We start from the raw sequence: 17,580 nt of genomic DNA on the forward strand, positions 1-17,580 counted from the left end.
CCTGGGTGGAGTTTGCATGTTCTCCCCGTGCCTGCGTGGGTCTTCTCCGGGTACTCCGGTCTCCTCCCACATTCCAAAGACGTGCATGGCAGGTTAATTGGGCGCTCCAAATTGTCCCTAGGTGTGATTATGAGTGTGGATGGTTGTTCGTCTCTGTGTGCGATTGGCTGGCAACCAGTTCTGGGTGTCCCCCGCCTACTGCCCGAAGCTGGCTGGGATAGACTCCAGCACCCCTGCGACCCTAGTGAGGAGTAAGCAGTTAGGAAAAAGGATGGATGGATATTCTCTTTGGATTAACTTAATTCGATCATGTGTTACCATTTGAAGCCATTTTATGAAGTTGGTCAACAATTCAAATTTCAATCTTAAATTGTTTCAACAATTCTCTTTTTAGAGTGTACATCACATTTTTAATAGTGTAACTGTTCATTTCAAACAACCTGCACTGCAAAGTATGTCAAACTCCCCAGCGGAACTGTTCTGATAAGCCATGCAGATCCATATACTGCAATAAATCAGGTGAATTTTTCGCTATAAGGACTTCTAATACAGATAGAAGCTTACTTCTTTTTTTTTTTCCAACGTAATCTGCCAGCACTGTCACACACTTTCCCCATCAGTGCACAAGCGTCCGTATTTCCTCAGCGTAAAAATCTTTCGACTGATGTCTCAGCCAGTCGCTCACAACACGTTTGACTTCATCGTCACTTTCAAACTTTGTGCCTCTCGTGAACACTTTCAAGGGACCAAACAGGTTCAAGTCTGGAGCGGCACGATCTCCTATGAATTTCAACCGGTTTGCACCCTTCAGCAACCAAATACTTGATAAGTGACCACTGTTCCATCCTGGAGTATGCTTCTTGGTCAGTCACCTTTGTTAATTGCCAAAACTCTCAAAGTTTTTCTTTCACCTGCAAAAGAAATTAAATCCATGTGGAAAAGAAGTAAAACAGAAAAAAAAAGAAGTAAGCTTCGATCTGTATTAGAAGTCCATATACTGAAAAATTCACCTTATTTATTGAATGACCCTCATATACAGACTGGTTATTAAAGTACACGTGTGAAGACAAAATACACAAAACATACAAAGCAGCAAACGTAACATTAAAGCAACGAAACCATAAGAAAGTTTCGCAGTGGTTCACCCTCTCCAACAAGTCCTCCTCTCCAACTGTTTCTTTTCACTAGTGTTGTTCCGATACCGTTTTTTGGCTCCCGATACCCAGTTTTGCCGTATCGGCCGATACCATACCGATACTTAAGGTTTGTTTTTTTCCCTCAACATGAAAAAGCTGTCCTGCCATTGGTTCAGAGCATTCAAGGGCCAATAGGATTTCTTAGATTGGCATGCAGTGAACATGTCACATATCAGTGAATGTCGTGCATGAGCAAGACACAAGATGCTGCATCCACAATCCTATATTAGCGTTGGAATTAATGGTATCGGCATGTTAGTTGTGAGTAGTCACTGATACCGATACCACTGTTTTAATGCCGTATCGGCAGAGGTGCCAGTATCGGTATCGGAACAACACTACTTTTCACCCATCATAAACTAAACAAAAAAACTGCAAATTTCCTCTAAAAAATATCCTTCCGGAACGACGTGATGTGTCTGCAAGTCATAATGTCAAATTGTACTTTAGCAGCAGTGCATTTAACATGAAAATCCTCACTGAGCATGATCAGATGAGTCTATCTGGAAAATCTTATGAATGACTCTGATTAGATTGCCACTTGACTCACTTCTTTCTGAAGGGCCAAAAGGTGTCATTTGAGTCTCACAAACTGAAACTGAAATATGACACTTACAGCTCAGTATAATGTTTGCATTTGAGTCATTCTGATGTCCCTTATGATAATTTTTGACTGCGGCGAAGTAAGCCCGTGAATTAGCCGTTCATTTACCATTGTGTGATTTATTTTGGGCATTTCTATTCCGCAGTTTGGTCTGACAAAGGAACTACAAGCAGGGGAGTAAAAGGAAGGGTATAGGAAAGCCTCCCGGGGAGTTTTTACACATTGGGTAATTAAGCGCTTTGACTGACAGCGCAATAGTGCCAAAAGGCTGTGAGGCGCTTTCTTATTGGCCAGCGCGCACTTTACAATCACCTCTTGTGCGCTTGTGCTCGAACCGCGTATCAGTTGAGCGGCAAACTCTGCAGCAGGCACACGCTCAAGAGGAGCGCAACACGTATAAGGACTTTACGTTACATATACAAGCGGGTCATTATTTGCACATCTTATTTGTGAAGCCCACTGGTTGGAATCGCGCAATGAAGACAACTTCTCAAGCAGCTTTTGGAGTGATCCTGCTCCTGACAGCATGCGGAGCCTCCGAGTACGAGTATCTGAGCTGGAAGTCGACAGACTCGTACAACGGCGGGCGCAGTTACGGCAAGCCCCCGCAGTGTGTGGACATCCCGGACGACCTGCGACTGTGCCACAACGTGGGCTACGCTCAGATGCTGCTGCCGAACCTGCTGGAGCACGAGACCATGGCCGAGGTGAAGCAGCAGGCCAGCAGCTGGGTGCCGCTGGTGCACAAGAACTGTCACCCGGGCACGCAGGTGTTTCTCTGCTCGCTCTTTGCGCCCGTGTGCCTGGAGCGGCCCATCTACCCGTGCAGATGGCTGTGCGAGGCCGTGCGGGACGGCTGCACCCCCATCATGGAGGCGTTTGGCTTCCCCTGGCCGGAGATGCTCACCTGCGACAAATACCCTCAAGACGACGTGTGCATCGCCATGACTCAACCCAACGCCACTGAATCCACAAAGCAGACGGGTAAGAGTCTAAAGACCGTTCTTTTCACCGTATTTTAATAATTAGCCTATTTTGGGTGACCACATTTTCTTTTCCACAAAAAAAAACAGAGGACGCTCAAAGTTTATTCAAATATGCCATCCATATTAAAAAAAAAAAACTGTTTGTCTACTTTAATGCATGCCTCCTCTGTATGGGAAAATAAAACAGAAACAGAGCTCTTTTAAAACCCCTGGGCATGATCTTATTTTGAAATGACTTGGTCAGAACCATCAATAAGCCGAAAACCGGTCACAATAACGCCGAAGAACGTCTTACTTGATAAATTAATAAATAATGACAAAAGTTGCAAGCCCATCATATTTCACTCCCACACTCGATCTTTCTTATATATTATTATTATTATTATTATTATTATTATTAATATTAATATGGATGTTCAATACCACTTTTTTTTTCAGACCGATACCGATACCGATACCAACTGCCGATACCAGTAGTACATTTTGACAAATGAAAAAAAAATCACTAAAAGATTTTTAAACAAATACGGACTTCTAATACAGATCGACGCTTACTTTTTTTAGGGATGTTCGATACCACTTTTTTCAGAACGATACTGATGCCGATACTCAGACCCTCAGTACTCACCGATACCGATACCAACTGCCGATACCAGTAGTACATTTTGACCAAAAAAAAATCACTAAAAGCTATTTTTAAACAAATATATTTACTTTAATTTTGACCAAAAAAAAACAAAAAACAGCACAGTCACTCTTCAATAGTCTTAACGCTCAAAATAAAACACAAAAATGCTCTTTTAGTTGAAGATTCACAATTTTGAAGTATTTCCAAACCGGTGAAGTTTTGGTGAAAAACTGCTGCAAGCTTGCGCCAGTTACAGGCAAGGAGGACTCACTTAATGTCTTCCCCCTCTGCCATCGGTCGCTTGTACTCGTCTGCGTCACGAGTACTCGAGTACTTGAAAAAAAGGCTGGTATCGGCTCGATACCGATACCTGGTGTCGGTACTTGCCCATCCTTAATTATTATTATTAATGCCGCAAGCCGGGATCGAACCCTCACCCTGCTTTTGGCAGCGTAAACCAGGGATGTAACGATTTCCAAATATCACGATACGATATTATCACGTTATGAAGCTCACAATACGATAATTATCACGATATTGTGGGGAGGTTGGCGATACATAGAAAAGGCGACAATATTGAGGCACTTACTTGCTAATGCACAAACACATTTAGTTCCTCCACATATTAACTCAAGTCACAAGCAAATTACAATCCCCTTCATCTGACCATTAGTGCTTTTAAACATAGAAGGGCCTAAACATGCCTTGTAAAAATTAAACTGCACTAAGAAACTAGCCAGCAGACGGTGCTAGAACTGCACAAATGGAAATCAACTTGACTTTTTGAGCAGATGTGTAGCTTTTAAATATCGTGAACATGACGACGACGATATTGTGGCAGTTTTAATATCACGATTAATATCACGATATTGCCATTATCGTTACTGACCTATAAAGAACTAGCGGTGAGCTGAAGTTCTGGGCCACCAATGTAGCTTGTAGGCTTAGATGAACGCTTAGGAAGTGAGCTTTGTAAAATTGACTTTTTTTTTTTGGCTTAAAAAAAACAAAAAACAAAACAAAACAAAAGCCCGCCTTTCTTTTTTCCCCACACCGCTTGCAATCAATTTGTGGGGAGTTCATGGTCAACCAGTCGTGGTAACATTGTGCACATTGCATCACATTTATCGCACATTAAAATCTGGACATTTTCATGAATTTATATATGTAAAAAAAAAAAAAAAAAAAGACAATAATGATGGAAAAGTGGAATTATCCGGGCAAATGAGGATGTTTAGTCAGTCTATAATTTTTTGAACACGCGCGTTTTCAAGTTCTCCAGTCAAGTTCTAAACCCAAAGTGGTTGAAATGACATAAAATACTGGATGTGTACAACATTATCCTTAAAAACGCCAGCCATTGTTTTACCCTAAAACGTCACCAGTTGTTAATCCGCTCATTTGTTTTGCCTTTAAATTCATTGCCCTACTCAGCAATCCAAATTGTCTAATGTGGTCACCGACAACTGTGAAGAACAATGAAGTGACCGAGAAATCAAGCCAAAGTGCCCCTGCTGAAAAAACAAACAGTGGCCACTTTTGCCGCCCTGTAAAATGTGACACTGGGTGCAGATATATTGGCTTGATATTGTTGTTTCAGGGGTGAAGGTGTGACGATGTAAATCCCAACACAAACAAACCGAATGCAGCCTTTTGAGGAAGCGCATTCTACTTTGCAACGTCAACCCACATCTAACATGATTGTAATTTCTTAGTCTGTACTAAAGGGACTTGAATCCATGACCACAAAAAGCTGTCCGCATGTTGTTTACTTAATGTGATGGATCGCTAAAATGATCGTTTTTATGCTGTGCTCATTGAGTAGCAAAATACAATGTTGGGTAGAAGCCCACAAAAAAAAAAAAAAAAAGAATAGCTCAGTTTATTAGGACTATTCAATGATAAGTTAAACAAAACAGGAAAAAGACGCACATCTTCTTTCAATATTGCCTCAACGGGGACCTTAAAATTCGGAGGTTTGTCAACTTCTTAAGCAATCTTAAAACGAGCTGCCAAAGACGACAAGCCGCACCAACCGTCCCACCCCCACCGCGAGCCGTCATCCATTACGAATGGCTCTCTGCAGGCTGCTCATTCCCCAAACCTGCAGAGGCTGACTCACACACCTCACACTGAATCAATGGAGGGGAGGGAAAGGGAGGGGGGGGGGGGGGGCGTCCTGTTTCCAGGCCGAGCCAAGCTGACAAATACCAGAGGAACCTTGAAAGATGGCCAAAACCAGCAAGTCTGGGGAAAGACAAAGTGTGGGTTGATTATAAAAGTACGGTTTGCTGTTGTGTTGCTGTGCCCCCCGACGCCACATGCCTCAAGTGAGTTGTTACACCCGGGTAGGGAATGTACAGCCATCTCATTCATTTTCAACCAAACATAGAGGGGGGGGGTTCCATCATCACATCATCAACTCACTTCGATTTCCATCTGACGCTTTAACGACACCACTTGAAGGCTTTTTCGCACTACACGTGAGCTATAAATGGGCCGACTGTGCCATCTCCCAGCGATTACACAGCCGCTCACTGTACCTGAGCAGAGGACACGGCCCCCGTGTGTGTCAAGGAGGCGGCTGTTATTGACTGACACGTTGGTATGGATGGACCGAGGCCTGTTTTTCTAAAAAGAGTCGAGTGGACCACACAGATGTCCCCGCTCGACAGACATCACCTGTTATCAGTTGTTGTCACTGGTCTGCTTGGTACGAACTTAACCGCTGCTAGCATCAGCATGCAAACATATCCGTCCAGCTTTCCGTCATTGTTGTTCAAAAGATGTCAGCCAACAGGGCTTACAACTCCCCTGTTGCGACACACAATTTGGTGATAATTGATTTAAAAGGAGAAACCATCTCAAACAAGCAAAGGGACTGCGAGGCTTGGTAAACAGTGTCTGTTTTCACAAGCTCTTTACACCAGGGTGTCACTTTGACGAACTTTTGTTAAACACATGTAATGGACAACTGGCAATGGAGAGAAAACTATTTGTTTAGCCTCCATTTTACCCCTGTGTGATTGCGAAATGCTGCGAGTAGTTTGGTTAAATCGAAAGCACACGTTCAAACACACGCAATCAGAATGTAAAAAAAACAACAACAAAAAAACAAAACAAAAAAAACATTGCTTTCTGCCTATTTTAGTGACAGCTGTTGAAAACATTCCTCGCTGTGGCAGGTTTTAAGGGCATACAAAGCTTAAAAAGGCAACGACTGGAGTTTTTAAAACACTAAATATGATTTGGTCATGCAGCCAAAATGCTGTGGAGTCATCACGATACGATATTGTCACGATATAAAGGTCACAATGCGATAATTATCACGATATTGTGGGGGCGTTGGCGATATTTAAAAGAGATCACAATATTGTAAAAAAGAGAACTTATATTTAAAAAAAAAAAAACACAATATTGTGCTTTTGTACATTACAGCAATGCATATCAACCACCTACAATCTCTGATAATAATATTGAGGCACTTACTTGCTGATGCAAACACATATTGATCGCTTCACAAGCAAATTAGGTTCCCCTACATCTAACAATTAGCATAGATTTTAAACATAGAAGGCCAAAACATCCCTAATGAAAATTAAATTGCACTAATAAACTAGCCACTAGAGGGTGCTACAACTGCACAAATGGAAATCAACCTGACTTTTTTTCTTTTTAACAGACGTGTTCCTTTTAAATATTGTGAACATGACGACGACGATATTGTGGCAGTTTTAATATCACGATATCACGATATTGTCCTTATCGTGACGTCCCTAATAGGGATACAGTATACTGTAAATTGCTCTTGTCTGATTGCAAATGTAATTTTCATGCCATTATACTTTACATACTTTGTCCCCTGATTTCTCTGCAGGTTATTCTCCCATCTGCCCTCCCTGTGACAATGAAATGAAAACGGATGCCATGTTGGAGCATATGTGTGCCAGCGAATTTGGTAAGGATAAAGTTTATGCATAAACATTTTCCCGTGAACAGCATTCGTTTAATTTCCATCATCTATCTTAAAACAGCTTTTGACCTCTACATAAACTTTGTTTCAGCATGTCAAGCAACATTCTTTTTTTTTTTTTTTAAAAGTGCGGGCAACCTCTATAAGGGTACTTTGCTATTTCGACACAACTGATAGTATTTTTTCATGTGACTCAAACCAGTTCTCAGGTTTTATCTTTTGGTCACAAGTCACAGTTTGTCTGGATTGGGAGAGGATTGTGTTCAGTGGCTAATGAAGTGAGGTCGTTAAAGTCTTTATGTGACAGCGCCACACAGCAGTAAAGTTGAATGTTTTTGTTTTTTTTTGCCGTCTGGGCCAACTGTTACCCGAATATTACCCGTATCGTTTAGACTTCTGAATAAAATGAAATAATGATTAACAGAAATCATGCAATGCTAATTATCCTATAAAACACAATGGATAACCAAAAATCTACTAAAAATATAGATAAATATATTATATAAATAATATAAAAGTACTCGTAAAATATTAGCTTGCAATCAGTGCCATTAATAATTAGTGCTGTCAAAGTTAAAGTGTTAACTAATTAAATAATCACAAAAAAATTATAGCATTAATCATGTATTAATGCAGATTAATCACACTATTAATTCTGACCGCAGATGATCCTTTAGCTGACACAGGATGGTTACTTTAAAGGGAGCACAGGCTGTGTTTGAGCAATAAAAATAATTACATGTATTAAAGTAAAACATTTAATAAATGTTTACATATGACATTCACAGTATTTGTTCATGTCAAACTATTGGGGTATTTTTTTTTTCATTTTAAATTATTAAGTGATTAGTAAAAGAGGATGAGCATGTGCAGTGGATAAAATTTTTTGAAGACATCCTCATATTAAATGTTGAAAACAAAAATAATAGTGCTCTTTAAATTTGGCAGGCAAAAAACGTTGACAAAGAATCCTTTTTAATTAAGCGATTAATCATGATTAATACAATTTTAAGATGTGATTAATCTGATTAAAAAATGTAATTGTTTGACAGCTCTAATAAATATATGATGATATTTTTGGACAAGATCAATGCATTGGGGGGAAGAAAAGAAACATATAAGTTGCTTTGGAGTATAAGTCAGATATTTTTGGGAAATGTATTCCCCCCCCCCCAAAAAAACAGGACCAAGAACAGAAGTTGGGACGAGCCCCCAACCAAAATCCCTCAACATGGGTTATGTTGAGGGATTTTGCACTGCTTCACTCTGACCATTCTGTTGAGCATTTTGGTTATTCCGAGTGCCCCCCCAAAAAGAAGTGTTGGAGCCCAGTGCATTATAAAGTACCAAGTTCAAGCACGAGCTGCTGATTGCTTTATAAGAGTCTGGGTTCAAAAATTAGAGCATGCTCTTCCTCTCTGAACACACACACTGTTAGCGCATCAGACAGAGCCCGTGCACTTTTTTTTTTTTAACCGTCCCTTCCCGTCAATGACGTCGCCCACCTTTCGGCGAGTGCACAATGACGCGAAAAATATATATAAAAATACATGGACTGAGCAATTTTTCAACTTCAATTTCAGTTTTATTTAGTCTGAACAACGCATGTTAGTGAACATTACATGGGACTCATGCATGTAAACACACCACACAATTTCCATCCATTGCCCTCAGGCAGATCACTCTGGAAGCCCATTCCCGTCAGTAAAAAAAAAAAAAAAAAAAAAAAAAAAAAAAGGGAGTTTTTGTTTTTTTTACGTAGACCGAGAATCCGCCAGTGATTTTTTTATTTTTTTCCCACTGCCGGATTCTCGTTCGAACGTGTTAAGAAAAAAAAAAAAAATCACTGGCGGATTCTCGTTCTAACGTAAAAAAAAATAAAAATAAAAAAATCCACTGGCGGTTTCTGACGGTGGAAATAAATATTATTTTTATTTATTTATTTAGTAATTTATTTATGTATTTATTTATTTATTTATTTTTTTACTGGCGGGAGCAAAAAAAAACCTCCCTTTTTTTTTTTTTTTTTTTTTACTGGCGGGAATGGGCTTCCATAGATCACAGAAACAGAAAAAAAAAACAGACAATAAAACACATTATACAAAGTAACAAAGATTGATAAAAGTAATGATAAGTAATGATCAATCTGCGTAACGACGTCGTGCGTGCTCGTTCCTAGCTGCGCATGCGCACTTCAAGTGTTTGTAGCATGTAGCCGCTAAGCTTCGGATTCGGCCGTTCGTCGTTGTAGTTCCACCAAGCTGACCGCGTACTTTGAAAATACCTGAGAACAAACAGATGTTTGGCTTCCACTTTTTGAAAAAAAACTCCTTGAATCCACCTTTAAGTAGAATTCCACGTTGCATTGTGGCCATAGGTAGAACCCTTGTCGGTTATTGTCCCTTAAGATTACTATAAAGAAGGTGTTCACTGGCGGTAATGCTTGAGTGCTTTTTTTTGGTTTATTTTTTTTACCCCCTCCCATTTCTTCTTGTCTTTTGGCAGCCTGCAAATGCATTTGGTGCATCACCACCAGTGGAAGCAAGGTGGCAGTAACGGACAGAAAGTCAACACAATTAGGGAACGGCTATTTTGAGTGTCAATCAGGCCAAAACCTTGCACCTCCAAAATTGTCGCTTTTGAGGAGACCCCCAACAAAACTGAATGTGTTCATTCAACATTCCATCACCAATTTTCAACACTTTTGATTGTCAATAATTCATAAAAAAATAACACCCACACGTGTGGACTGACCAAAAGTATAAAGGTTTCAACGTGATGTACAACTCACAACTAATTATAAGTCACAGGACAAGCCAAACTATGAAAAAAAAAGTGTGAGTTAATGTCTGAGAATTACTGGTGTATATATGGATTATAAGGATTGTCCCCTTGTTTGAGAAATCAGATCAAATCTTCACAGGAAATAGTCTGTATTGAAGCCATATAGATGTCTGCATTCATCGCATTGAAGGGTCATCTGGCCAACTGCAATGGAAACCAGATGGAGTACAACCTAAACAAACCACTCTGAGAAGGAAGTCGAATGGAAGTATTTGATTGTCGTCAGAAAGAGCATTTACAAACTTTTATTCACGAGCTGCTCCACAATATATTGGCAAGCTGACTTCCTTCCACATTCCCTGCTGACCTAGCATGAATATTAAAAACAGATTTTCTTCCTTATCCCATCCCAGGTTGAAAGTTATTGTTTCATGTTTTGCCTTGTTGTTTAGACTGGTAATGAGTCTGGCCTTTCTGCCAATTGCGTCGTCGTTTGCCAAAAGGGTGGTAAGCACATTATTTCCTTATTCCATCCTGGAGGAAAATTGCTTTTGTTTCCTCGTTAAAAGTTGTCTTGTGAGTTGACGCAGACAATGATGCCCCGGTGACCTGCATTAAACAAACATCGCCGTTTCAGAAACACGTCTTAGGGATAGGCCACTTTGATCCCGTTACGGCGTTGCGTTAACTCATTCAATCCCAAAAACGTATAAAATGTGTTTTTAATACTTTGTCCTTCACTCCCAAAAACGTATTTATACGTTTTTTTTAATGTTTTTTTTTTTTTTTAAATGCTACAGCAAACAGAAGGCTTTATTTTTGCTTCTGATCTGAAGAGGTCACTTAAAGCAATGGTAGTATTACAAAAAACGGCCATCAGGTGGCAGAAGAGTATAAGAGATCAGCCAGGGCCATGTTCCAACAAGCTCTTCTTTTTTCCCCAATGTTCTTTTTTTTTCCTGATGACAAAAGAGACTAATCTTTCCTTTAGTAGGTGTCCATGTTTTGATAGCACTCGAACACAGTATATTCTGTGGGCCTTGCAAAATCAGTCCAAATCCAGACAAGTGAAGGGGATTGTTTCAGTCCAAATGGCTGGGAGTGAAAGAGTTAATTGCGATGTGGTATCAAGAAATGTACGGCAGCATGACAGCACATAGCATTTTTTGCAACATCTCGGCCAAACATCTGCTTCTTCTTCCAGCCGGCCAACTTGAGAGTGTTTCGTGTAGGACGCGCAAAGTGCAAAATATTTCCAACTGCGTTTGAAGCCAAGCATGACTTCATGGCATGTATTCGGGAAACCAATTAAATACACGCAAATTAGAAGAGACCCACACTAAGATTATGACGTTTTTCACACCTATGGCATGCATTGTGCTCAGTTTTGACTTGAAAACAAGGGAATGGGGGCAGCAGGATTTGGGACCAAGTTTACAAGCTGACTTTACACACAGGCTTGTCGATTTTGTTTGGGGTGGACCATAAAATAGATATGTTTGAAATACTTCCTGTTCCTTTCAGTGCAACAATGAGATGGATAAGCTTGGTGAGGTTTTAAGGAATGAGTCATTGACTTTTTTTTTTGCAGAAATCCTTATTAAATATACCCACTCTGGCAGTGGCTTGCCCTCTTTGACCACTGAAAATCGTACTTACTGGAAATGGTTGAAAATCTGTTCTCATTTAGAGGCGGAGTTTAAATTGTTGTTGTTGTCTTTTTGGTATCTCCTCAACATTTTTACACATGCACATTAATGATTCCTGCTTAATGCACAGGCACGTCCCCATGTGGTTTGACCTTAGAAAAAGCAGAAAATAATAATAATTAAGCCAAGTCAGCTTTTGATTCAGAGTAGTTAAATGTAAGGAGGGATTCTTCTACTTGCTCTGCTTCCAATACATCAGAATGTTTGCTGAAAAAAGTAACACTTTAAAGCAGGGCTGTCAAACTCATATTAGCTCAGAGGCCGCATAGAGGATAATATATTACCGGATCGGTAAAATAATGGTATATAACTGTTGGCGTCAATTATACGCACATTTTCTCCATTTGTGGGCTAGCCCTAAATTATGGAGCTCAACTGTAATCATATTGTTCCAAAAAAAAACACCATGAATGCAAATCTAACGCGGCAACACTTGGCCTGTATGTGTTCTGGACGTGTAAAATCTACCTGTTTTGCATATATATTCTTCCCAGAATCCATTGTGTGGCGCAGTTAACGCATTCACTCGCCGCCATTTTCACTTAAGCAACCCCCTTCTCACCCAGCTGTTTTCCTAGATTTTGACAGATTTTTGCAAGGCCCACAGAATATTGTCTTCTATTGTTATAAAAACACGGAACCTACCAAAAGAAAGATTGGAGTCTCTTCTTTTCTGTTTTGCAGCAATTAGCATTAGAATATAAGTTTTATCATGATTCACAAATCTGTTTAAAACTGGGTAAACGCTTGTAAACCGTGGTTGATCTCTTATACTCTGCTGCTACCTGCTGGCCATTTTTGTAAGAACTACCATTGCTTCAACGGTTCTCTTCAGTTCAGAGGCTCCATCAAAGCCTTCTGTATGCTGTATCATAATAAAAAATAAAAAAAACTCTTTGGGATACTTAATATTTAAAATAGAACGTATTTATACGTTTTTGGGAGCAAATGAGTTAATGATGTTAATCTGTCACATCTATTGTGTTACCAGTAATTAATTTGTGTCGTATTTAACATGTTTATGTCGGTCTATGATTTAAAATATAAATAAATAAATAAATAAATACATCGTAACTTTAGGTTGTGTGTAAAATAATGACATCCAGGACGATCCCCCGTACAAGTTGCATTGCTCATCTGAGGACTGCTTGTGAAATTCTAAGTTGATATGTTTTGATTGTGGACAGCTGATTAACTGGCCCGACATTACAAATTATTTTTTACTTTATCTCGTGGGCCGGGTTAAACCCCTTTGCGGGCCTGATCCGGCCCGCGGGCCGTACATTTGACACCCATGCTTTTAAGTCATTCCCTCAACACGATCACACTCCCTAATGTTTCAGGGATCCTGATGAATTTCCCTCCGTCAAACACAAATCTGCACGGCACTCAGCTCGGAACAGATTTACGGCCTGTGTCACTCCACACTTTGTTCCCACCGCAATTTCTCTCTCCATGCTTCGAGTTTTATGGGACTTCAATTGCACACAAAAACTCCCAACACCCTTCAATTAAACCTCGTCTCTGCTTAGGACAGCTCACTTTGTTGTCGTTGCCAAATTGCTTTCCCCCTCGCTGACATCGTGAACGGGGCAGTTCTGTACTGCAGGACTGATCCCTTCAGCCACTTGGATGAGCCACGTTGCCATTCATTGTGAATGGGAGACAGCGGCACACGCTTCTGTTTGGCTTTATGGCTGCCAGATCTTAAGCCGAACTAATTTACCAGGAAAAACTGCTGTCAGGCAGAGGCAAGCTACAACAATAAAACAAAACACCCAGTTACGTAACATACAGTATGTTTAATGTTTCTTGTATGCATATGAAAATAGGAAATAACTGCCCTCATGTTTAGGGATGTAATGATAAGCGCAATATCGTGATATCGTGATATTAAAACTGCCACGATATCGTCGTCGTCATGTTCACGATACTTAACTCATTTGCTCCCAATAACGTGTAAATACGTTTTTTTTATGTTTTAAGTGTCCCAAAGACGTATTTATACGTTTTTTTTTGTTTGATTGTTTTTATGGAGGCTGAAGATTTGCTGGTGGTGGCCTTGTGTTTTGGAGCGCGTGTGCCGGTGTGTTGTCGGCTGTTTTACAGTACCGTGTGAGAGCCTGCATGGGTTTGAGGATTGTGGCCCCATGAAAGAGGGAGACACCTACTAGCTGTGTGCCTGGGGACTGACTTGGAAGAAGACTTAGGGGAGGGAGGCAACACCTGAGGTCCCCCTACACATGACGGAGGAACCTTCCCAGCTACCACCCCATAGTTTTTAACTCATCTTCTCCCAAATAACGTGTAAATACGTTTTTTAATGTTTTAAGTGTCCCAAAGACGTATTTATACGTTTTTGTTTTGTTTTGTTTTTTATGCTAGAGCATACATAAGGCTTTGATGCAGCCTCTCAACTGCAAAGAACGGTTGCAGAAATGGTAGTTATTACACAAACGGCCAGCAGGTGGCAGCAGATCAAAGGAGATCAACCAGAGCCATCTAGAAAAAAAAGCTCAATTACTTACAATTTTAAATAGATTTGTGAAAACTGATTAAACTTAGCTCTCTTCTAATGCTAATTGCTGCAAAACGGAAACAAATAGAAACATACTTTTTTTTTCCTGATAAAAGAAGAGACTTTAATATTTCTTTTGATAGATTCCATGCTTTTATAGCAATAAACACAATAATCTGTGGACCTTGCAAAATAAATTAACGTTATTGGTGGCACTCATTGTGATTTTAGTATACGTCAATAAACGTTGTTGGCGGTAAAAGAGTTAAAAGTCTAACATTTGCTTTTATAATTAAAAAATGTGGGAGAAACTTAAAACAGCTTCAGTTCAAGTGATTTCTGGTTATAGAAAAGACGAACGGACATGAATTTTTCACGTTTTGTTATTGTTTTTCATTTGAATTTTCTGATTCAATTTCAAGTTTTTACATCAAGACATTCATCACGTATAATCAATTAATTGATGTGCGTAATTCCTTGCCCTCTGCAGCCTTTAAGACCAAGATCAAAGAGGTGAAGCGAGAAAACATGGACCGCAAGGTGACCTTTCAGAAGCGGAAGAAGATGCTGAAAGCGGGCAACCTGAAGAAGAAGGACTTGAAGAAGCTCGTGATGTACTTGAAGAACGGTGCCGACTGCCCGTGTCAGCAGCTGGACAATCTGGGGAACCAGTATCTTATCATGGGCCGGAAGGTTGACAAGCAGTTCCTGCTCACGGGCATCCACAAGTGGGACAAGTCCAGCAAAGAGTTCAAAAAGGCCATCAAGAAACTCAAGACCCACAAATGCCCCGCCTTCGAAAACGTCTTCAAATAAGATGGCTTCCAATTGGTCACGGCGCCTCCTTCATATGAACTTGCACATGCATTCAACTCCGAAACTTTGCTTCTTTTTTTTTTTTTTTTAATTGTTTGTTTGTTTATGTGGCTACATCTTTCTATGTTTACATATATCATTTGCAATATATCATTTTTTACAGTTTTTGAGTGAGTGATGTCATCATAAATTGAAGAGTTGTTTCTTCTTTATTTCTTCAGTTGAGAAACTTCTCTTCTGTATCCCCAATTTCCACATATTCATTCTCAAATGTGGACGTCCAACATGTCAGCCTATTTTGTTTGATGGTAACAGAACACTTTCATCGGAGAACTTCTGTTGGTTCTGTCTGTATTTTAGTCATGAGAATGCAAAAACATAGTTACAGTATCATTCAGTAACAATCCAGCTTTCTGGTTATTCTATTTCTACGATTCTTCTTTTTTTTTTTTAGACCTGGACCACAAAACTGAGACTGGTTTTGTTATTTACCTCCAAAGTATTAAAAAAAAACAAAAAACTAAGTGATTAGTATCATGATTATTCTTTATGCTATATATATTAGTGTTTTGAGTTATAACAATTCAGAGCGCATCACGTTTCTTAATGAGCAAGTGAAAAATAAGATGATTCAGCTGAAGACCGCCACTTAGCTTGTTTTCATTCATGCGTCTTGCAAACTCTCACAAAAAGATATATTCCAGTTGTAACATATTTTGCCATCATGCAATCGTGACCAAATATTGTGTGGCACTCACAAAATCACACCACTGAGCATTTGCAGTAATCATTATTTCGCTAAATTGAAATTGTTTGCAGTTTGACATTTTTTTTTTCAGATGGAAAAAAAATATTAATCGTCATCTAGAGTGTTTTGCTTGATATTGCTGGTCTGTTTTAGCACTATTTTGTGTGCCTTTCTGACTATTATGTGTACATACAAATTTGACATAAATAGGGAAAACCTAAATTGTGTTGTGTTTTATTTGTCCTCCGAGTGAAGAGCACGGATGGTTGGAGTGTTCTCGAGAGTGCGTAGCCCCTTCAGACATTTTTTTTTTTTGGTGGGGGGGTTATCTCGTGTTTTTAGTTTCTATAGTAGGCGCCAGGAAAATATGGCTGCAACATGTTGTAAACTTATAAGCTTATATGTAACATTTTTAACACGAACATCATGCAAATCAACTGCGATTGTGATTGGTTAGTTAAGATCCAATCATGAACCAGCAGTGTTGACATCAAATTATGCGTTTCATTGGTTTAGACACGCAAATATGTCATGTCTATTGCATATATATATATATATATATATATATATATATATATATATATATATATATATATATATATATATATATATATATATATATATATATTTATATATATGTATTTATATTACTACTACAGTAATGGGTTTAATTAGGTTGGAAATTCAGCAGAGCTGGCAAATAAATTGCAAAATGGAATATAGACCCTTTCCGAAAATTTAGAATATGATGAAAAAGTTGATTAATTCCCACGCTATTCAAAAAGTTAAACTTTCATATAGATTCAGAGCCCACAATTTAAAGTATTACTTTTTTTCCCCCTCTATTTTTACATAATTTGGGCCTCCAGCTCATAAAACCCAAGAAAACGGGATTTAAAAAAATTAGAATAATGTATGTTATTTTTTGAAAACGATTTGTAAATCTTCACTTCTACTTGTTTGGAATGTGGAATTTATGCAATCAGCCCGTGGCATTGCGTGGGAGTTATGGAAGCCCACATTCTCTATTTCCTATCCTCAGCAGAAGACGGGTGAAGAATAGAATCGAGTAGAATTTTACATTTTTTAAAGTTAATATATTAAATCCAAAATGTATCCAAAGTGAAAAAATATTGAACTCATAATTAATTAAACATACTATATTCACTTTGGATTAACTTAATTCTATCATGTGCTACCAACTGAAGCAATTTTTTGAAGTTGGTCAACAATTCCATTTGTAATCTTACATTGACGCAACAATTCTCTTTTTAGAGTGCAGCGGAGCAGTCTACGAACAGAGGGCATATGGTTGTTTAAGTCTTTATTCAGGAAGAGGATCACGAACCTTTCAACAATTTTATACATTTATCCATCCATCCACAAGGGTCACAGGGGTGCTGGAGCCTATCCCAATTCAGAGCGGCCAATTAACTCATTCACTGCCAGCCCAGTAAAAATGGATCTTTGACGTGTATAGCCGTCAATGGCACTGAATGAGTTAACTTGCCATGCATGTCTTTGGAATGTGGGATTAGACCGGAGTACCCGGAGAAAACCCATCCAGGAAGGTCAAAGCCCGGACTCGATCTCACGTCCTCAGCATGGGAGGCAGACG

The 17,580-nt window shown here is 39.3% G+C and overlaps 1 protein-coding gene across 2 annotated transcripts; it reads left to right on the forward strand.

Moving 5' to 3' along the window:
- The first annotated feature begins 2,127 nt into the window (after positions 1-2,127).
- sfrp1a (secreted frizzled-related protein 1a) lies at positions 2,128-16,184 on the forward strand. Of its 2 annotated transcripts, none has more exons than XM_077522877.1 (3): positions 2,128-2,784; positions 7,292-7,372; positions 14,889-16,184. In XM_077522877.1, exons 1-3 carry the CDS (start codon positions 2,277-2,279, stop codon positions 15,212-15,214), a joined length of 915 nt encoding a protein of 304 aa, XP_077379003.1. In that variant the 5' UTR covers positions 2,128-2,276; the 3' UTR covers positions 15,215-16,184. The 2 variants fall into 2 exon arrangements, with proteins under 2 accessions (XP_077379003.1, XP_077379004.1); XM_077522878.1 differs by lacking the exon at positions 14,889-16,184 and adding an exon at positions 9,893-10,408.
- The last annotated feature ends 1,396 nt before the right edge of the window (positions 16,185-17,580 follow it).

The sequence above is a fragment of the Festucalex cinctus genome, chromosome 5 (genome assembly GCF_051991245.1).
Source record: "Festucalex cinctus isolate MCC-2025b chromosome 5, RoL_Fcin_1.0, whole genome shotgun sequence".
NCBI lineage: Eukaryota > Metazoa > Chordata > Actinopteri > Syngnathiformes > Syngnathidae > Festucalex > Festucalex cinctus.

Coding starts and splice junctions, on each gene's coding strand:
- sfrp1a (XM_077522877.1), top strand. CDS start 2,277: ATGAAGACAACTTCTCAAGCAGCTTTTGGAGTGATCCTGCTCCTGACA. Junction 2,785..7,291: donor TGAATCCACAAAGCAGACGG/GTAAGAGTCTAA, acceptor ATTTCTCTGCAG/GTTATTCTCCCATCTGCCCT. Junction 7,373..14,888: donor TATGTGTGCCAGCGAATTTG/GTAAGGATAAAG, acceptor TGCCCTCTGCAG/CCTTTAAGACCAAGATCAAA.